This window comes from Scyliorhinus torazame, chromosome 13 (assembly GCF_047496885.1).
Source record: "Scyliorhinus torazame isolate Kashiwa2021f chromosome 13, sScyTor2.1, whole genome shotgun sequence".
In the NCBI taxonomy this organism is placed as follows: Eukaryota; Metazoa; Chordata; class Chondrichthyes; order Carcharhiniformes; family Scyliorhinidae; genus Scyliorhinus; species Scyliorhinus torazame.
Window position 1 is genome coordinate 90,364,179 of NC_092719.1, and position 23,042 is coordinate 90,387,220.

Consider the following 23,042-nt stretch of genomic DNA (forward strand, 5'->3'; position numbering starts at 1 on the left):
GTCCCATTCTGTCCCCACCCTCTGCTCCCACATCTCTCTTCTCCCTCTCATTCAAGGATTGTCCAAGTGTCCCTTTTTCTCTCTCAATAGTTGGTGCCTGAGCAGAAATGGATTTGAGGTTTGACGCAGTCTAATTGGCAGATTCTGTTTTTCTTTTCTTTCCCACAGCTGCAACACTGCTTTGGTCAGTGGCAGATCACTGGCCGATTGTAGCAAGCTGTTTACACAAACATCCGCAAGATCAGAGCTCCTAGTTGTGGCTACAGAATTTATCAGTCTCTTTTCATTCCCTAGTTGTGTTTGAATAAATAACTGATGTGTCAACATCCGGTGTCCTGATTCCTCTAGTGTTGGGTGACATCAATTTTCCAATCTCCATTGATATGCAGTTTGTGAATTTTGTGTTTCCTATTTTGTTTAATTCCCTGTATTTAAAAATGCAAGGTATGGAATATAGAGAATGAGTGACTTAATTGCCTCAGTGCTTAAATTAGAAAGTTGCAGAAACTCTCGAGTCCAGTGTGGAAGGTAAATGTGCAAGGGATGAAATCGGGAAATCAACAAGTTATAAATCCTTTCTTATTTTGCAAAATGTACAAATTCTATGTAATTTCTGTAATTTAACACATTGAATGGCAATGAATATAACTAATAAAATCACTTATTTTTTTCATAGCTAAATTCTCTTCATACAGAACTAGCTAAACAGGTGGCTGACACAATGATATTCCCAATGATACAATTCAGGGAAAGGGATCTCACAGGTAATGTTAAACATTAGCTATTTCTTGGACTGTTGGATTCACGTTGGGAATGCATAATATTTAAGTTTAATACATGGCAGCATTTGTCACTGGAAAAAAATTTGCTGTGCAATTATTGCCAAGAGCTTTATCTACCTGTCAAATCACTGTTACAACTATTTCAACACAGGATTATTTCACTTCAGTGATGACCAGTTTAAGGTAGCTAATAGAAAATTCATCGAAATTGTATATTCATAGAATTTACAGTGCAGAAGGAGGCCATTCGGCCCATCGAGTCTGCACCGGCTCTTGGAAAGAGCACCCTACCCAAGGTCAACACCTCCACCCTATCCCCATAACCCAGTGACCCCACCCAATATTAAGGGCAATTGTGGTTACTAAGGGCAATTTATCATGGCCAATCCACCTAACCTGCACATCTTTGAACTGTGGGAGGAAGCCGGAGGAAACCCACGCACACACGGGAAGGATGTGCAGATTCCGCACAGACAGTGACCCAAGCCGGAATCGAACCTGGGACCCTGGAGCTGTGAAGCAATTGTGCTATCCACAATGCGACCGTGCTGCCCCCTATATTGAAACAAGTTTAATCACTATGAACAAACCAAATAGCTTTTCTAAAATATAATGCAAGTATAATGTACCAATTACAATACAAAACCTTGGCTTTTATTTGCTAATTGAGTCAGACACTTCGGAAAAAATGACCAAGTGCAGTCTATCATTAATTTGAAGTTGATGAATTCAAACTGCTGGGTAATTCAAAAATTGCTTTGTACTTATTCCATTAGTCAGTTTGAATTCCTGCACAATGTGAATTTTGTTTGTGTATTATTAGGTCTACACAGCATTGTACCCTGTTTTGCTCTGTTAAGGTTTGTCATGCCCATGCATGTTACTGGATGAGATTTGGGGTGTTAGCAATATGAGATACATAGTGTAAAGCATAGCAGAAATGTGAACAAATGAAGAGTTAAGATTTAATATACTAAATTAAATTAATTTTTTGGATTTTGGAATCAAAAGCATCATTTCTATTGTTTACAAATGACAACAAATTGCAGGTGGCGGGGTTGGAGGCGAGATAGTCAATACTGAATAAAGTACTGAGTAAAGTCGCCATAGTCCCAGATGACCACAGGCTGCTTTCCCCTTTGAGGGGAGAGCTGACTGGTGGTGATTTAACCTGAAGATCACCACATCTCAAGTGAGGGGCAAGATTGGAAGGTGGGCCTTCATGAATAACCTCCGCCAGTACGAGAATTGAACCTGCGCTCTGCATCACGAACCAACTGTCCAGCCAACTGAGCTAAGCCGGCTGAGACTAACAAATTACAGGAGGATATTAACAAACTTGCTAAATGGCAAATCAAATTCAGCACGGGTAGATGAGAGGTAACACATGTTGTTAGGACAGTAAGATTCTGACAACACCAGGTTAAAGTCCAACAGGTTTGTTTCGAATCACCAGCTTTCGGAGGTGAATGAGGAAGGAGCTGTGCTCCGAAAGCTCGTGATTCGAAGCAAACCTGTTGGATGATGTTGTCAGACTTCTTACTGTGCCCACCCCAGTCCAACACTGGCATCTCCACATCATGTTGTGAGGAAGTATAGGCATCTCACTTGTTGGAAGGTACAAGTCTTGCCTTTATTTCTAGAGGGATAGAATTGAAACGTAGGAAAGTTGTGCTATCCTTTATTGAACCTTGGTTAGACTGCACTATAATAGAGCAACCAAAACCTGCAAGCAGTGTTCTAAGAAGGATATTGAAATCCTGAAGGGAATGAAAAAAGACTTACAAGGATGATACCAGAGATCCATGGGTATGCATGGATATCAGGAAATGATTAGGTTAAATCCCTTTTCCTTAACAAAAGGCTGAAGGGTAACCATCTGGAGGGCATAAGAGCTGTTTTGATAGAGCTGACCCTGAATGTTTCCTCTTGATGGAAAAGACATTTTGGGCGGCATGGGGAACAGTGGTTAGCACTGCTGCCTCACAGCACTAGGGACCTGGGTTCAATTCCAACCTCGGTTGACTGTCTTTGTGGAGTTTGCACTTTCTCCCCATGTCTATGTGAGTTTCCTCTGGGTGCTCCAGTTTCCTCCCACAGTGCAAAGATGTGCAGGTTAGGTGAATTGGCCATATTAAATTTCCCTTTAGTGTCCAAAGATATACAGTTTAGGTGATGCTATTGGGATAGTGGGGGGGAAGTTGGCCTAGGTAGGGTGCTCTTTCAGAAGGTTGGTGCAGACACAATGGACAGAATGACCACCTGCACTGTAGGAATTCTATAAGTAGCAACTATCAAAATAAGAGGGTCACCAAGAAGTACTTCAGGAATTCAGAAGAAACTCATTTATCCAAAGAGTGGCAGGAATGTGGAACTCATTATTACAGGCATTCAAGTAGATATATTTAAAGGGAAGCTAGACAAACATACGAGGGAGAAAAGGTTGATGTGACAGCTATGGATGAGGAAAAATGAGAGGAGGCTAGAGGAGAACATGGTGGACAAGTTGGGTTGAATAGCCTGTTTCTATGCTGTATATTGTATATATTTTTTCATGGCAGAGATTGAAAATTATCCATAGCATACAACGCAATGGACCAAGTGCTGGAAAATAGAATAGATAGGTACTTAATGGCCGGTGCAGAGCTGGAGGGCCTCTTTCTGTGCTGTAAAACTTAATGACTCTGTGACTATCCCCATTATGGTAAATAATTTGATATAATTTGAGATGTGGACGTCCATGCAATTTATCTAAATGTATTGTAGTCAGAGCTTCAAATTGTTGTCAGGCCAGAAAAGTTAAGAAAAACATTGCAAAGAAATGGCTCTGTCTACATCTCAGCATTTGAAACTATTTAAATTTAAAAAAATATTCATTCTCCATGTGATATATTTTCCATGGAATTATTAAACCAGGCAGAAACCGAAAAAAATTAAAGCCATTATAGTTTGGAACTTAATCTGCATAAGTATTCAAATGGTAAATTTTTGATGACCCTGAAGGGATATATCCTTTCCCTGGATATCATTTAATCCCAGAGCTCCGCATTGTTGAATAAGTCACTCCATTTTGGCAGACTTTGACTTCCATTTTGTTTATTATCATGTCTTGCACGTGCACAAGGCATTATGAAATATAGCACTAATGTCAAAAGACAAACTATCCCGTATGAAAGTGAGACATAGTCGACAGCTTGTGCAAATCCTGTTCTGTCTAGCTGTAGGGATACACCCATACTCGACCTGATGTGGAGTAAAAGACTTATTAAATCAATTTATTTGACAGAAAATGTATCAATGTCCATAATTCAAGTTTAGGAGTTTACACCCCTTCAGTTCAGGGTCACACCAAGGATAAATCTACATTTTTGTCGACAGTGTTTTGTTCTCAATGTTTCTCTTAAATCTCCTGGGCTGACAACAATTTAAAACTCTGACTACAATTAAATTTAGATAAATTGCATGGAAGACCATGCCTAAAATCAACTCCATTCACTGTCATGATTTCTATTAATATTACAACTTCTCATTTTTAACTGGATAAATCACATTCTGGTAAAAGCAAAATACTGAGGTTCCTGGAAAACTGAAACAAAAATAGAAACTGCTGGAAAAACCCAAGTCTGGCGGCATCTACAGAGAGAGAAAGTTAACATTTCGGATCCAATATGACTTTTTCGGAACAGAGAGGTAGAAATGTGATGCTGCAGTCATAGATGCTCCGTTCAGACCTTATAAATTATTTAACCAAATGTTAACTTCAACTGTTTTATGTCTGTGTAAACTGAGACTAGGAGGAGTTACAGTGCACAATGCAACATGTGAGCAACTGATATACAGAACTTGCGTGGATGAGTGCAGCTCCAACAACACTCAAGCTTGACATCATCCGACAAAGCAGCCCACTTAATTGGTATCCCATCCACCATCTTAAACGTACACTCCCTTCATCACGCTGCACAACAGCAGCAATGAGCACCATATAGAAAACTCACTGCAGCAAGCCACCAGAGCTCCTTCAACAGCAACTCCCAAACCCACAACCTCTACCACTTTGAAGGACCAGGGCAGCAGATGCATGGGAGCACCACGACCTTTAGGTTCTTCTCCAAGCCACACACCATCTTGACTTGGACTATTTCACTGCTCCTTCACTATTGCTGGTTCAAAATTCTGGAATTTCCGCCCAACAGCATTGTGGGTGCACTTACACAGCATGGACTTCAGTGGTTCAAGAGGAGGTCAACATCACATTTACAAGGGCAGATGGGGTGGGAAATAAATACTGGCCTAGCTAATGATGCCCACATCCTGTGAACAAATACAAAACCAGCATTCTGCTTGGTCAGTAAAATAAAACAGTCCACCTGGTTTCCTGCAGTCGTAGTGCTTTTGTCTCCACAGCTTAAACAGCAACAGTTTTGTTTGTGAGGTGCTATGAAAAGGTGTTGAAATTTTAAAACTTGCAACATTTCATTCAGTTTCTGTTCGAATTTCTTTCTCCATGACAACCACGTGGGAATATTTCCAAGTTAAGGTGTTTATCCGGAATTCATTATTTTACTCTGAATTAAAGATACATTTTAATACATAATTGTTTTGTAAAGTTCAGTGTTGATGTCAACTTGTACAAAGTTTATTTTTTTATTTGTCCTTCCTTATGTAAAGGAACTAATTTATTGATTGCATGAAATAAACACAAAAATGTACAGCTGGTTAATGCATTTGTGTCAGTTAAGGACTTAATGTAGATTTATTATTTAATAGCTGTTTATGACCGTATTTCAGTTAATTTTAAATATCTTACACTGAACATTATAATTTTTATCATTTGCAGAAGTAAGCACTTTAAAAGATTTGTTTCTTCTTGCTAGTAATGGTATGTATATTTTTTCATTTCTAGTTTTATTAATTTTTAGTTGTTTCCATATTTAGTCATGTTTTCTTTTTTGGAAATGGGTCTCTCTTACACATGTATGCAAGCTGCACCATTTGACCTGCCACATTTTAATGCCTAATGAATGTGACATTGCCACTTGTTTTTATTATTTCATGAGATGTGGGCATCGCCTTTGAACTGAGTGGCTTGTTCGGGCATTTAAGAGCCAACCATATTGCTGTAGGCCTGGAGTCACATGTAGGCCAGACCAGCTAATGATGGCATGTTTCCCTTCCTAAAGGACATTAGTGAACCTGATGGGGTTTACTGACTGTGCGGAGTTTGCACGTTCTCCCCGTGTCTGCTTGGGTTTCCTCCCACAAGTCCAGAAAGACGTGCTTGTTAGGTGAATTGAACATTCTGAATTCTCCCTCAGTGTACCCGAACAAGTGCTGGAGTGTGGCGACTAGGGGACTTTCACAGTAACTTCATTGCAGTGTTGATGTCAGCCTACTTGTGACACTAATAAAGATTTTTTTTTTTTTTACAACAATCAGTGGTCGTTTCATGATCACCATAACTGAAAGCAGCTTTCAATTCCAGATTTTTCTGTGAATCCATTGAATTTATTAATTAACTAAATTAAAGTTGCAGTTACCATAGTGAGATTTGAACCTGTGCTCTCAGGATATTAACCTGGGCCTCTGATTTACTCGTTCAGTGACATTACCACTATGCTGCTATCTCAACTTTAAAAATTCATGTAAAATCCTGCTATGTAGAACTCTTCACAACCACTAGGAAGTGGAGATGTTCTTTCAGTTGAAGGTGAATTCAAACTCTTATGTGATGGTAAATGATTGCTATTTGAACCGCCCACCAGCACCTTCATAAGCCCATAAGAAATAGGAACAGCAGGAGACCATTTAGCCCGTTGAGCCTGCTGATCTAACACTCATGAAGTCCAGTTTCCTGTCTTATCTCTGTAACCCTTATAACTTACCGATCTCAGCCTTGAAAATGTTCAAGGACTTGGCTTCCACAGCTTCTTAGGGTAAAAAATTCCAAAGATTCACCACTCTTGAGAGTAGAAATTCTTCCTCAAATCCACCTTAAATGAGCATCCCCTTATTCTGCGACTACAGCTTCTGTTCCTACTCTCTTGAGTAGAAACAGCTTCCTAACATTTACCCTGTTTCACCCCCGAAGAATCTCTGTTTTAATCATATCACCTCTCACTCTTCTGAGCTCCAAGGAGTACAGACCCAACTTGTTTAATCTTTCCTCATAAGGCAGTTCCTCCATATCTGGGATCATCCTAGTAAACCTCCTCTGTACTGCCTCCTGCTGTTAATATATATTTGCTTAACTAAGGGCACCAGAACTGTACACCGTATTCTAAATGTAGCCTCACTAGTACTTTGTACAGCTGCAGCAACACCTCTTTACTTTTATATTCCAGCCCTCTTGAAATAAATGGCGGCATTCTGTTTACCTTCCCCATTGCCTTCTGCATCTGTATGCCAGCTTTCTGGGTTTCATGAACAAGGAAACACAAGCGCCTTTGTGCTACAACTTCCTACAGACTCTCCATTTAAATAATAATCTGCTTTCTCATTCTTTCTTCCCTAATGAACTATCTCACATTTTCCCTCATTGAATTCCATTTGCCAATTTTCTGCCCACTCACTTAACCTGCTAATATCTCTCTGTAAGCTATTAATATCCTCCTTGCAAAGATGGGAGGAAAGGCAGATTGTACCATCCGCAAATTTGTTCCTTCTGTTCCTTCCTCCGAATCATTTTTTTAATAAAATATATTTATTGGGGGTATTTGTAGTTTTTAATAATAATAACAATAATAGCAACATAAACATGGTACAATAAGCATTTCCACCCCATCCCAATCTTCACACACCCCAACCATAAAACAACAATCCGCCCCCCCCCCCCCCTCCACACCACCACCCTCCCTGAAATACTGCATCTGCTGACATTTTAATTTTCCCCGAGAAAGTCGATGAACGTCTGCCATCTCCGGGTGAGCCCAACCATTGACCCTCTTAAAGCGAACTTTATTTTCTCGAGACTGAGAAACCCAGCCATGTCACTAACCCAGGTCTCTACTCTCGGGGACTTCGAGTCCCTCCACATTAGTAGGATCCGTCTCCGGGCTACCAGGGAGGCAAAATCCAAGACGTCTGCCTCTTTCGCCCCCTGAACTCCTGGCTCTTACGACACTCCAAAAATCGCCACCTCTGGACTTGGCACCACCCGTGTTTAAGTACCGTGGACATAGCCTTAGCGAACCTCTGCCAAAACCCTCTGAGCTTCAGACATGCCCAAAACATGTGGAAATGATTTGCCATACTTCTCGTGCACGTTGCACACCTGTCCTCTACCCCGAAAAACGTACACATCCGGGCCACCGTCATGTGTGCCCGGTGGACTACCTGGAGCTGTATCAGGCTAAGCCTGGCACATGATGAGGATGTGTTAACCCTGCTTAAGGCATCTGCCCACAGACCCGCCTCTATCTCTCCCCCTAGCTCGTCTTCCCACTTGCCCTTTAGGTCCTTTATCTGAGTTTCCTCCGACTCCATAAGTTCTTGGTAGATATCTGATACCTTCCCCTCTCCCACCCATGTTCTGGAAACTACCCTGTCCTGTATCCCCTGTGGTGCCAGAAGCGGGAAGGTCGGAGCCTGCCTTCTCAAAACACCTCATACCACTGAAAGACAAACAGGAATCTCGGAAGGATCGTCATTTTCATGGTCTGTACTCTCCCCGCCAGTGATGGCGGGAGCATGTCCCATCTCTTAAAGTCCTCTTTCATTTGTTCTACCAGCCAGGACAGGTTTAACTTGTGCAGTGTCTCCCATTCCTGAGCCACCTGGATTCATAGAACATGGAACAGTACAGCACAGTAGAGGTCCTTCAGCCCACGATGTTGTGCTGACCATTTATACGACGGAATACTTTCCATCCACTACCACTCGCTGTCTTCTTTCGGCCAGCCAATTCTGTATCCAGACAGCCAAATTTCCCTGTATCCCATGCCCCCTAACTTTCTGAATGAGCCTACCATGAGGAACCTTCTCAAATGCCTTACTGAAATCCATATACACCACATCCACTGCCTGACCTTCATCAATGTGTCTCGTCACATCCTCAAAGAATTGAATGAGGCTTGTGAGGCGTGAGGCATGACCTGCCCTTCACAAAGCCATGCTGACTATCTTTAATCAAACTACGTTTTTCGAAATAATCATAAATCCTATCTCTCAGAAACCTTTCCAATATTTTGCTCACCACAGACTTAAGACTGATAGGTCTGTAATTCCCAGGGATTGCCCTATTCCCTTTCTTGAACAGGGAAACAACATTCGCCTCTCTCCAATCACCTGGTACTACAGTGGAGAGTGAGGACGCAAAGATCATCGCCAACAGTGCAGCAATTTCCTCCCTTGCTTCCCGTAGTAACCTTGGGTATATTCCGTCAGGCCAGGGGGACTTCTCTATCCTGATGCTTTTCAAAATTTCCTGCAGATCCTCCTTAATATCAACCGTTCGAGTCTATTAACCTGGTTCACACTATTATCGTGAGCACCAAGGTCCCTCTCTCTATTGAATACTGAAGCAAAATATTCATTTAGAGCCTCCCCTACATCCTCAGACGCCAGGCACAAGTTCCCTCCACTATCCCTGATCGGCTCTACTCTCACTCTGATCATCCTCTTATTTCTCACAGTGTAGAACGCCTTGGCGTTTTCCCTAAGCCTTCCCGCCTGGGCTTTTTCATGTCCCCTTCTAGCTCTCCTCAGTCCATTTTTGAATTCCTTCCTGGCTACCTTGTAACCCTCTAGAGCCGTGCCAGATCCTTGCTTCCTCAACCTTACGGAAGCTTCCTTCTTCCTCTTGGCTCCACTTCTCTTGTCATCCATTACCATTCCTTCCTCGTCTCAGTGGGACAAAACTATCCAGCACTCGCAGCAAGTGGTCCTTCAACAACCCCCACATTACTGTTGTGCATTTCCCCAAGAACAATTGTTCCCACTTTATGCTCCTCAGCTCCTGTGTAATGGCAGTATAATTTCCCCTTCCCCAATTAAATACCTTCCCATACTGTCTGTTCCTATCCCTCTCCATGACTATGGTAAAGGTCAAGGAGTTGTGGTCACTGTCACCGAAATGCTCTCCCACCGAGACAACTGACACCTGGCCTGGTTCGTTGCCGAGCACCAAGTCCAATATGGCCTCCCCCTTAGTCGGCCTATGTACATATTGAGGCAGGAATTCTTCCTGTGCACACCTGATAAAATCTGCTCATCCAAATCATTTGCACTAAGGAGGTTCCAGTCAATATTAGGGAAGTTGAAGTCACCCGTGACAACAACTCTCTTCTGCACTTTTCCAAGATCTGCCGCCCAATCTGTTCCTTTATCTCTCTGCTGCTATTGGGGGGTCTATAGAAAACTCCCAATAAAGTAACTGCTTCTTTCTTGTTTCTGACTTCCACCCATACTAACTCAGTAGACAAACCCTCCTCAACTACCTCCTTTTCTGCAGCTCTGGTGCACTCTCTAATTAATAGTGCCACTCCCCCTCCTCTTTTACTTCCCTCCCTATTCTTCTGAAAACATCTAAACCCCGGAACATCTAACAACCATTCCTGCCCCTGTGAAATCCATGTCTCCGTAATGGCCACAACATCGTAGTTCCAAGTACTGATCCATGCTCTAAGTTCATCTCCCTTATTCCTGATACTCCTTGCATTGAAACAGACGCACTTTAACCCATTCCATTGAGTGCAACTTTGCCCTATCAATTGTCTACCCTTCCTCACAGACTTGCTGCATACTATTTCTGCCTGCTACCCTATCCTCTATTCCATAGCTCTGGTTCCCATCCCCCTGCCAAACTTCCCCGATTCCCAGATATCGAAAGCTCCTTCCTACCATTCTAAACGGCAGCTCTCCCAGTCTCTTCTCCTGCCCTCGCCTGGAATGCGAACATCTCGCTTTTCCCCATGTTCAATTTATACCCCGAAACTTGCCAAATTCCCATAAGATCCGCATAATTTCCCCCTACCCTAACGGGTCTGAAATGTACAGGAGCAAGTCATCCGCGTAAAGCGAGACCCGGTGTTCCACCCCCCCCACCTTTCCAGTTTCTAAAAGCTCTTAACGCCATGGCCGTGCTCTATGGCCAGAGCAAACAGCAGCGGGGAGAGGGGGCACCCTTGTATTGTCCCTCGGTGTAGTTTAAAATATCCCAACCTCAACTGGTTTGTACATACACATGCTACTGGTGCCTGATAGAGCAACTGTACCCAGTCAATGAAGCCCTCACCGAACCCAAACCTTCCTAGCACCTCCCACAGGTAATTCCACTTCACCCGATCAAAAGCCTTCTCCGCATCCATCGTGACCACCACCTCCATCTCCCCTCCCTCTGAGGGCATCATAATGACATTTAGGAGCCTTCTAACATTGGCTGTGAGTTGCCTGCCTTTTACAAATCCCCTCTGGTCTCCCCCTATTACCACAGGGACACAATCCTCTATCCTTGTGGCCAATATCTTAGCCAGCAATTTGGCATCTAGCCAGCAATTTGCCGTCCACATTCAGTAAGGAGATTGGCCTGTATGACCCGCATTGCTCCGGATCCTTCTCCCGTTTCACAATCAATGAGATCGAGGCCTGCATCAAATGGCCTCACCAGCAATAGGCTCAATATCTCCGAAAACTTCTTATAGAATTCCGCCGGGTAGCCATCCGGCCCCGGGGCCTTGCCTGACTGCATGCCCTCCAACCCCTCCATTATTTCCTCAATTTCAATTGGGGCTCCCAGCCCTTCAACCAGTTCCTCTTCCACCCTCGAGAACCTCAACTGACCCAAGAATTGCCTCATTCCCTCCACCCCAGCCGGGAATTCCAACTCTTATAATACTGTAAAAGTCCTTGAACACCTCGTTCGCTCCCACTGGGTTCAGGACCGTGTTCCCATCTCTATTCTTTACTCTCCCTATTTCCCTGGCCGCCTCCCTTTTTCTGAGCTGCGCTAACAATCTACTTGCCTTTTCCCCATACTCATAGACCGTTCCCCTTGCCTTTCTCAGTTGTTCCACCGCCTTCCCTGTAGACAACAGCCCCAACTCCACCTGTAACCTCTGCCGCTCCTCAGTAGCCCCGTGTCCGGGGCTTCCGAATATCTCCTGTCCACCTGAAGTATCTCACCAACTAACCTATCTCTCTCCGCTCGTTCCACCTTTTCTCTATGGGCCCGTATCGAGATTAATTCCCCTCTGACTACTGCCTTCAAAGCTTCCCACACCGTTGCTGCAGAGACCTCCCCCGTATCATCTATTTCCAGGTAGCCCTGGATGGACTTGTTTACCCGTCCACAGACCGCTTCATCTGCTAATAACTGCACATCCAGCCTCCATGGCGGGCGCTGTCCTCTCTCCAAACTAACGCGTAGATCCACCCAATGTGGGCATGATCCGACATTGCGATTCCCGAGTACTCGGTATCTGCCACCCCCGGTAGTAGAGCCCTGCTCAGAACAAAAAAGTCGATCCGAGAGTATACCTTGTGGACATGGGAGAAAAAAGAATACTCCTCTGCTCTTGGCCGTCCAAACCTCCATGGGTCTACTCTTCTCCCCCCCCCCCCCCCCCCCCCCCCCCCCAATCCCCATCTGCTCCATAAACCCCTTCAATTCCTTTGCCGCGGCTGGCACCCTCCCTATCCTGGATTTTGACCGGTCCAATTCTGGATCAGTGACTGTGTTGAAATCTCCCCCCATGATCAAGTTATGTGACTCTAGGTTTGGGATCTTACCTAACACCCACCTCATAAATTCCTCATCGTCCCAGTTTGGAGCATTTATGTTTACGAGTACCACCCGCATCCCCTCCAGCTTCCCACTCTCCATTATGTACCTGCCCCCCGTGTCTGACACTATTCGCCCTGCCCCAAATGCCACCCGTTTGCTAATCAGGATCGCAACACCCCCTGGTCTTAGAATCCAGCCCTGCGTGGAATACCTGGCCAACCCACCCCTTCCTCAATCTAGTCTGATCTGTAATCTTTAGGTGTGTCGCTTGTAACATTGCCATGTACGCCTTCAGTCCCCACAGATGTGCAAACACGCGAGCCCTCTTGACCGGCCCATTTAGCCCTCTAACGTTCCAAGCAATCAGCCTGGCCTGGGACCCCCCGACTAGCCATCACCCTTTTTAGGCCAGCCTCCAGCTCGCGTCTCCCGCCTCCGCGAGCCTGCCCTCGGGCATCCGCCGTCCTCGACCTCCCATTTGTCCCCTAGTAACAGTTCCTCCCCTGTCAGCAAAGCAGCTCCCCCCTCCCTCCCCCCTAGTAACAGCACCAGAAACTCAACCCCCCATATCAAGCTTATCATCTGTGCTCTGTTCGCCCTCACTGTGCTTCCGTGAGTCAGCTGACCTAGCTGACCTGATAGCTTCCGCCCATGGCGCCAAACATACTATCTCCCCATTGTTCTCCCTCCTCTCCTCCGCTTGGACATATATATTCACAACAGCACATTTCCCAGTAAACAAACAGTGGGAAAAATCCCCTCCACCCAGCTCCCAATAAAACAAAGTTAACTTTAGAAACAGAAACAGACCCTACTGTACATAACACTACTTATTCAAAACAGCGCAAAAGTAATTTTCACCAAATCGCCACTGCAATGCTCTTCCCCCCAAGTTTCAGTGTCTTTAGTTCACATCTAGTCTTTTGTCCTTGGTGAAAGCCAATGCACCGTCTGGTGTTTCAAAGTAAAATTCCTGATCCTCAAACGTGACCCAAAGACGGGCCGGATACAGCATCCCGAACTTCACCCCCTTCTTAAAGAGGGCCGATTTTGCCCGATTGATCCGGCTCACCTCTTGGCCAAATCCACGCCCAGGTCTTGATATATGCGCAACTCACAATTCTCCCACCTGCTGCTCCGATCTTTCTTGGCCCATCGCAGAATATGTTCCTTGTCTAGGAACCAGTGCATTCGTACCACCATCGCCCTCGGCGGCTCATTCGCTCAGGACTTCTTCGCATGGGCTCTATGCGCTCTATCCACTTCCAGGGGTCATGGAAACATCCCAGCCCCCATCAACGTTTCCAACATGCTTGCCACATAAGCCCTTGCGTCCAATCCCTCACTGCTCTCAGGGAGGCCAACAATTCTCAAGTTCTGTCTCCTGGACCTGTTCTCCAAGTCCTCCAGCTTTTCTTTTCTGGTGGTCATTCATCATCTCCATCTTTGCCTCAGCACGGTTATATATTCCTCGTGCTCAGACACCTTTTTATTCACCTCCTGAATCGCACGCCTGTGGGTTTCTTGACCCTGCACCACCTGATCAATCGATGCCTTAATCGGGTCCAACGTGTGTCTCTCAAGCTTGGCGAAACATTCTTCAAAAAACTTCAACTGTTCCATCGACCACTGTGCCGTTTCCCCGCGGGCCTGCTTCTCCGCCATGCTTTCCCGCGTTGCCGGCTCTACCCGCGTCAACAAAGAACAAAGAAATGTACAGCACAGGAACAGGCCCTTCGGCCCTCCAAGCCCGTGCCGACCATGCTGCCCGACTAAACTACAATCTTCTACACTTCCTGGGTCCGTATCCCTCTATTCCCATCCTATTCATGTATTTGTCAAGATGCCCCTTAAATGTCACTATCGTCCCTGCTTCCACCACCACCTCCGGTAGCGAGTTCCAGGCACCCACTACCCTCTGCGTAAAAAACTTGCCTCGTACATCTACTCTAAACCTTGCCCCGCTCACCTTAAACCTATGCCCCCTAGTAATTGACCCCTCTACCCTGGGGAAAAGCCTCTGACTATCCACTCTGTCTATGCCCCTCATAATTTTGTAGACCTCTATCAGGTCTCCCCTTAACCTCCTTCGTTCTAGTGAGAACAAACCGAGTTTATTCAACCGCTCCTCATAGCTAATGCCCTCCATACCAGGCAACATTCTGGTAAATCTCTTCTGCACCCTCTCTAAAGCCTCCACATCCTTCTGGTAGTGTGGCGACCAGAATCGAACACTATACTCCAAGTGTGGCCTAACTAAGGTTCTATACAGCTGCAACATGACTTGCCAATTCTTATACTCAATGCCCTGGCCAATGAAGGCAAGCATTCCGTATGCCTTCTTGACTACCTTCTCCACCTGTGTTGCCCCTTTCAGTGACCTGTGGACCTGTACTCATAGATCTCTTTGACTTTCAATACTCTTGAGGGTTCTACCATTCACTGTATATTCCCTACCTGCATTAGACCTTCCAAAATGCATTACCTCACATTTGTCCGGATTAAACTCCATCTGCCATCTCTCCGCCCAAGTCTCCAAACAATCTAAATCCTGCTGTATCCTCTGACAGTCTTTCTTGTTAAACTTTTGTCTTCTTACACGGCCACTTCTAGTCCAATTCTCCATACACTAGTGGGGGATCTCTTCTCACCGTTCCACTTTCCACCGATTTATCCTATTGAATTCGGGGAAAAAAACGGCAAAAAAGGTCCAAAAACTCCGTCACAAGCGGGAGCTATCAAATGTGCGACCTACTCCTCCCTGGCTGCCACCGGAAGCTTCCTCCATTAACATACATTGTGAAGAGCTGTGGTTCCAGCACTGAGCCCTGTGGCACTCCACTGGTTAGTGCCTTCCGGCCTGAGAAAGACCCCCTTATCGCTGCTTGCTGCTTCCTGTTATCCACCATCTGCTGTCCATGTGGGAATATTCCCTCCAATACCATGGGCTCCTTTAGTGCGTACGAGCCTTTTATGTGACACCTTATCAAATGCCTTTTGAAAATCCAACTATACAACATCGACTGGTTATCCTCTATCAACCCCTGCGGGTACCACCTCCAAGAATGCTAGTAAGTTTGTCAGACATAATTTCCCCTTCATGAAACCATGCAGGCTGTTGCATTCTGAATCTATCTTACTCTTTTGGCCTCATGCTTACCTTTTCTATATTTTATGTATCCGCTTTCAACTTTATATCCTCCTTAACTTCCTTGTTCTCTATGGTAGGTTCTTTCTCCCTTAGGAGTCTTTCCTCCTCATTGGCATGAATTCTGTACCTAAATGTGTGTGCCACTGCTAATCTATTGTTTTACCTACTAATCTATAGTCTCAGAATAAAGGGGTGCCAATTTAAGACTAAGATGAGGAGGAATTTCTTCTCCTGAGGGTTGAGTCTTTGGAATTCCTTGCCACAGAGAGGTGTGGGGGCAGAGTCCTTGAGTATATTTAAGGCTAAGATAGAGACGTTCAGGAAGGGAATCCAGGGTTACGGGGAAAGGCCAGGAAAGTGGACATAAGGAATGTTGGACCAGCCATATCCTATTGAAAAGCGGAGCAGGCTCGAGACGTAAACGACCTACTCCTCTTCCTATTTCTGATGTTCGTCTTATGGCCTTACATGATCAGTCCACTTGGTCAATTCCATCCTCATATCTTCACAATTCCCATTCTTTTTTTCAATAAATTTAGAGTATTTTCTCCACTTACCGGGCAATTTAGCATGGGCAATCCACCTAACCTGCACATCTTTGGGTTGTGGGGGTGAAACCCACGCAGACATGGAGAGAATGTGCAAACTGCACACGGACAGTGACCCAGGGCCGAGATTCGAACCCGGATCCTCTGCGCCGCAGTCCCAGTGCACCACATGGCGCCCTCAGTTTCCCTTCTTTAAGTTTAACACTGAGGTTTCAGCCCCAATTTTCTCACACTCAAGCTGATTGCTAAATTATATAATACTGTGACCACCACTTCCTTGGAGATGCTTAACCTTGAGATCATTTATTAAACTTACCTCAACATAGAACAACATAGGACATACAGTGCAGAAGGAGGCCATTCGGCCCATCGAGCCTGCACTGACCCACTTAAGTCCTCACTTCCACCCTATCCCCGTAACCCAATAACCCCTCCTAACCTTTTTGGTCACTTAGAGCAATTTATCATGGCCAATCCACTTAACCTGCACATCTTTGGACTGTGGGAGGAAACCGGAGGAAACCCACGCAGACACGAGGAACATGCAGACTCCGCACACACAGTGACCAAGCGGGGAATCGAACCTGGGACCCTGGGGCTGTGAAGTCACAGTGCTATCCACTTGTGCTACCATGCTGCCCTAACATTACAAGATCAAAAATAGCCTGACCCCTAGTTGGCTCCATAACACATTGCTCCAAGAAACCATCCCAAATGCACTCTATGAATTCATTCTCTTGGCTCCCATTGTTTATTTGATTCGCCCAATTTATATGAAAATTAATGTCGCCATGATTAATGCAGTGCTCTTTTTACATGCATTTGAAATTTCTTGATTTAAATTTTTTCGTACAGTGTGGCTACTTTTCGAGGATCTATACAATGCTCCTACCGCTCCCTTTCTTTGGTGTTTGCCACTTTACCCAAATTGACTCCACATCCTATAAGCCATGATTGTGCCTCAGAACTGTGCTTATTGCCTCTTATTAGCAGAGCTACCCCACTATCTTCTCCTTCCCGCCTGTCCTTCCTAAATGTCAAATAACCTGGAATATTGATATCCCAATTTTGATCTCCTTGCAATCATGTCTCGGTAATGGCTATCAGATCATACCCATTTGACTCTCTATGCCAACGGTTCATTTATCGTGTTTTTATTCTATGTGCATTAAGATACAGAACTCTTCATTTTTTTTCCCTACTATTTTTCCTGACACTAAGCCCATCTCTACGGACAATAGAGCCGCTGTTTGTTTTTGGCCTTTTATTACCATGACTTCCCCTTTTGCTTTCACTTTTTCTTCCTTCTGTTTCTAACCCAGTTTTCACCTCCTCTAACTCCTGCTCAGGTATCCATCCATCTGCCACACTTGTTTAAAGCCTCCACCACAGCACTATCAAACACCTCTGCAAGGTTTGTACAGATCCCACTTTCCCCAGAACCTATCCCATTGGCTCAGGAATCTGAAGCCCATTCTCATACACCACCCCTCTAGCCTCACATTAATCTGGGAGGAGTGTCCTGCAGTCAGCATCACAGTGAAACTATCTGGGAAGACAGTCCTGCAGTCAGCATTGCAGTGAAGGAGACTTCCCTTTCAGCCTGTGCAGACTTAGCCTGGGGTGTGGCCACCTCTCCTATTTCTGCACTCTGAACGTCCACTCTATCTATCCCCCTCATCATCTTATAAACCTCTATTAAGTCGCCTCTCATCCTCCGCTCCAAAGAGAAAAGCCCTAGCTCCCTCAACCTTTCCTCATAAGACCTATCCTCCAAACCAGGCAGCATCCTGGTAAATCTCCTTTGAACCCTTTCCAATGCTTCCACATCCTTCCTATAGTGAGGTGACCAGAACTGCACACAATAGTCCAAATGTGGTCTCACCAGGGTCATGTACAGTTGCAGTATAACCTCACGGCCCCCTGTTAATAAACGCTAACACAATATAGGCCTTCTTCACGGCTCTATCCACTTGAGTGACAACCTTCAGAGATCTGTGGACATGAACCCCAAAATCTCTCTGTTCCTCCACATTTCTCAGATCCCTGCCGTTGACCCTGTAATCCGCATTCAAATTTTTCCTACCAAAATGAATCACCTCGCACTTATCGGGGTTAAACGCCATCTGCCATTTTTCGGCCCAGCTCTGCATCCTATCAATGTCTCTTTGCAGCCTACAACAGCCCTCCACCTCATCCATTACTCCACCAATCTTGGTGTCATCTGAAATTTACTGACCCACCCTTCAGCCCCTTCCTCCAAGTCATTGATAAAAATCACAAATAGCAGAGGACCCAGCACTGATCCCTGTAGTACATCGCTGGTAACTGGTCTTCAGCCTGAAAATTTTCCATCCACCACCACCCTCTGTCTTCTATGTGATAGCCAGTTACTTATCCAATTGGCCAAATTTCCCTCTATCCCACACCTCCTTACTTTCTTCATGAGCCGACCATGGGGAACCTTATCAAACTCCTTACTAAAATCCATGTATACGACATCAACTGCTCTACCTTCATCTACACACCTAGTAACCTCCTCAAAGAATCACATTTTTGAGGCAAGACTTGCCCTTCACAAATCCGTGTTGACTATCCCGGATTAAGCTGCATCTTTCCAAATGGTCATTAATCCTATCCTTCAGGACCTTTTCCATTAACTTACCGACCACCAACGTAAGACTAACCGGCCGATAATTACCAGGGTCACTTCTATTCCCTTTCTTGAGTGGAGGAACAACATTCGCCACTCTCCAGTCCTCTGGCACTATCCCCGTGGACAATGAGGACCCAAAGATTAAAGCCAAAGGCTCTGCAATCTCATCCCTTGCCTCCCAAAGAATCCTAGGATATATCCCATCTGGCCCATGGGACTTGTCGACCCTAAGGTTTTTCAAAATTGCTAATACATCCTTCCTCAGAACATCTACCTCCTCCAGCCTACCCGCCTGTATCACAATCTCATTCTCAAAAACATGGCCCTTCTCCTTGGTGAACACTGAAGAAAAGTATTCATTCAATGCCTCTCCTATCTCTTCTGACTCCATGCACAAGTTCCCACTACTGTCCTTGACCAGCCCGATCCTCAGCCTGGTCATTCTTTTATTTCTCACATAAGAGTAAAAAGCCTTGGGGTTTTCCTTGGTCCGACCCGCCAAGGACTTCTCATGCCCCCTCCTAGCTCTCCTAAGCCCTTTTTTTAGCTCATTACTTGCTACCTTGTAACCCTCAAGCGACCCAACTGAACCTTGTTTTCTCGTCCTTACATACGCTTCCTTTTTCCTCTTGACAAGACATTCAACCTCTCTTGTGAACTATGGTTCCCTCACATGGCCATTTCCTCCCTGCCTGACAGGGACATATCTATCAAGGACACGCAGTATTTGTTCCTTGAACAAGCTCCACTTTTCATTTGTGTCTTTCTCTGACAGTTTCTGTTCCCATCTTATGCTCCCGAATTCTTGCCTAATCGCATCATAATTACCCCTCCCCCAATTATAAACCTTATCCTGCCGTATGGCCCTATCCCTCTCCATTGCAATAGTGAAAGACACCGAATTGTGGTCACTATCTCCAAAGTGCTCTCCCACAAACAAATCTAACACTTGGCCCGGTTCATTACCCAGTACCAAATCCAATGTGGCCCCACCTCTTGTCGGCCTATCCACATATTGTGTCAGGAAACTCTCCTGCACACACTGTACAAAAACTGCACCATCCGAACTGTTCGACCTATAGAGGTTCCAATCAATATTTGGAAAGTCACCCATGACAATTACCCTGCGACCTCCACACCTATCCATAATCTGTTTTGCAATTTCTTCCTCCACATCTCTATTACTATTTGGGGGCCTATAGAAAACTCCTAACAACGTGACCACTCATTTCCTATTTCTAACTTCAGCCCACGTTACCTCAGTAGGTAGATCCCCCTCGAATTGCCATTCTGCAGCCGTTAAACTATCCTTGATTAACAATGCAACTCCTTCACCTCTTTTACCACCTTCCCGCTCTTACTGAAACATCTATACCCCGGAACTTCCAACAACCATTCCTGTTCCTGTTCTAACCATGTCTCCGTAATGCCCACAACATCGTAGTCCCAGGTACCAATCCATGCTCCAAGTTTATCTACCTTATTCCGGATGCTCCTTGCATCGAAGTTAACACACTTCAACCCACCTTCCTGTCTACCGGTACACGCCTGCGACCTTGATACCCTCCTCAGCACCTCACTACTCTCAACACTGTCTTCTGGACTACAGCTCGTTTTCCCATCCCCCTGACAAATTAGTTTAAAGCCCCCCCGAAGAGCCGTAGCAAATTTCCCTCCCAGGATATTGGTGCCCCTCTGGTTCAGCTGCAAACCGTCCTGTCTGTACATGTCCCACCTTCCCCAGAATGCTCCAATTATCCACGTAACTGAAACCCTCCCTCCCTCCCTCCTACACCATCCCTGCAGCCACGTGTTCATCTGCACTCCCTCCCTGTTCCTCAACTCGCTAGCACGTGGCACCGGCAACAAACCAGAGATGACAACATGGTTTGTCCTGGCTCTCAGCTTCCACCCTAGCTCCCTAAATTCCTGTTTTAAATCCCCGTCCCTTCTCTTACCTATGTCGTTGGTACCGATGTGTACCACGACTTGTGACTGTTCCCCCTCCCCTTAAGGATTCTGGAAACACGGTCCGAGACGTCACGGACCCTGGCACCTGGGAGGCAACATACCATCCGTGAGTCTCTTTCGTTGCCACAGAACCTCTAACTATCTAGTCCTCAATAACTATTGCTCTCCTGCTCTCCCTCCTTCCCTTCTGAGCCACAAGGATGGATTCAGTGCTGAAGATCCGTTCACCTTGGCTTACCCCTGGTAGGTTGTCCCCCTCAACAGTATCCAAAGCGGTATACTTGTTACTGAGGGGAACGACCACAGAGGATCCCTGCACTGACTGCTTCCTCCCAGCTCCTCTCACCGTCACCCATCTATCTTGATTCTTCGGAGTAACCACATCCCTGAAGCTACTATCTATGACCACCTCTGCCTCCCGAATGATCCGAAGTTCATCCAGCTCCAGTTCCCTAACGCGGTTTCTGAGGAGCTGGAGATGGGTGCACTTCCCACAGGTGAAATCAGCAGGGACACTGACGGCATCCCTCACCTCAAACATTCTGCAGGAGGAACATTGCACTGCCTTCCCTGCCATCCCCCCTAGATAACTTGCGGATAAAAACAAAAAAAGAAAGAAAGAGCTTACCTGATATTCACTCAACCCCCTAGGTTAGAGGAGGTGGAAGGGTGGGGGACACTACAAGTGTAGTGTCTAGGGTTTTCAACCGCCCAACTTAAAAACTGGTAAAAATAAAACACTTAACCAGCAACCACTGCATCTTGCACGATAACAGCAATCAGCTGTTATGGGCCTGCGCAAACAATTTAAATCTTTACTACTTACCCAGCAGTCACTCTGTCCTCACTCCGACCGGATTCAGCTGGAAACCGCCAACAGTAAGTTTTTAAAAAATTTACTCCCCTTAGCAAGCACTCACTCAGCAACCACTGCGCCCCGCAAGATAACAGTATGAGTTTGAGAGGAGTGAGGCTTGTAAAGTAGAAAGAGTTCAGAAATAAGGGTGTGAGACTTTAGAGAGATTTAAACACTGTTAATTTAACACCAAAGGGTTTAGCGGAACAGGAGCTGATGTAGATTCATGAGAACACCCATCCCCACATGAAAATATTGCCTGTGTATGAGTTGCGCCTGTTGTTAGAACAAAGAACAAAGAACAAAGAAATGTACAGCACAGGAACAGGCCCTTCGGCCCTCCAAGCCCGTGCCGACCATACTGCCCGACTAAACTACAATCTTCTACACTTCCTGGGTCCGTATCCTTCTATTCCCATCCTATTCATATATTTGTCAAGATGCCCCTTAAATGTCCCTATCGTCCCTGCCTCCACTACCTCCTCCGGTAGTGAGTTCCAGGCACCCACTACCCTCTGCGTAAAAAACTTGCCTCGTACATCTACTCTAAACTTTGCCCCTCTCACCTTAAACCTATGCCCCCTAGTAATTGACCCCTCTACCCTGGGGAAAAGCCTCTGACTATCCACTCTGTCTATGCCCCTCATAATTTTGTATACCTCTATCAGGTCGCCCCTCAACCTCCTTCGTTCCAGTGAGAACAAACCGAGCTTATTCAATCGCTCCTCATAGCTTATGCCCTCCATACCAGGCAACATTCTGGTAAATCTCTTCTGCACCCTCTCTAAAGCCTCCACATCCTTCTGGTAGTGTGGCGACCAGAATTGAACACTATACTCCAAGTGTGGCCTAACTAAGGTTCTATACAGCTGCAACATGACTTGCCAATTCTTATACTCAATGCCCCGGCCAATGAAGGCAAGCATGCCGTATGCCTTCTTGACTACCTTCTCCACCTGTGTAGCCCCTTTCAGTGATCTGTGGACCTGTACTCCTAGATCTCTTTGACTTTCAATACTCTTGAGGGTTCTACCATTCACTGTATATTCCCTACCTGCATTAGCCCTTCCAAAATGCATTACCTCACATTTGTCCAGGTTAAACTCCATCTGCCATCTCTCCGCCCAAGTCTCCAGACAATCTAAATCCTGCTGTATCCTCAGACAGTCCTCATCGCTATCCGCAATTCCACCAACCTTTGTGTCGTCTGCAAACTTACTAATCAGACCAGTTACATTTTCCTCCAAATCATTTATATATACTACAAAGAGCAAAGGTCCCAGCACTGATCCCTGTGGAACACCACTGGTCACAGCCCTCCAATTAGAAAAGCATCCCTCCATTGCTACCCTCTGCCTT

The 23,042-nt window shown here is 45.5% G+C and overlaps 1 protein-coding gene across 3 annotated transcripts in view; it reads left to right on the forward strand.

Annotated features, from left to right (window-relative positions):
• appl2 (adaptor protein, phosphotyrosine interaction, PH domain and leucine zipper containing 2) overlaps positions 1-23,042 on the forward strand; it is a 271,692-nt gene that overhangs the window by 85,726 nt on the left and 162,924 nt on the right. For 2 of the 3 annotated variants that reach the window (XM_072471949.1, XM_072471947.1), the window contains exons 5-6: positions 677-764; positions 5,620-5,661. In XM_072471949.1, coding sequence (XP_072328050.1) covers positions 677-764; positions 5,620-5,661 — 130 coding nt within the window. The remainder of the gene's footprint in view (positions 1-676; positions 765-5,619; positions 5,662-23,042) is intronic. The other variant, XM_072471948.1, reaches the window with a different exon arrangement.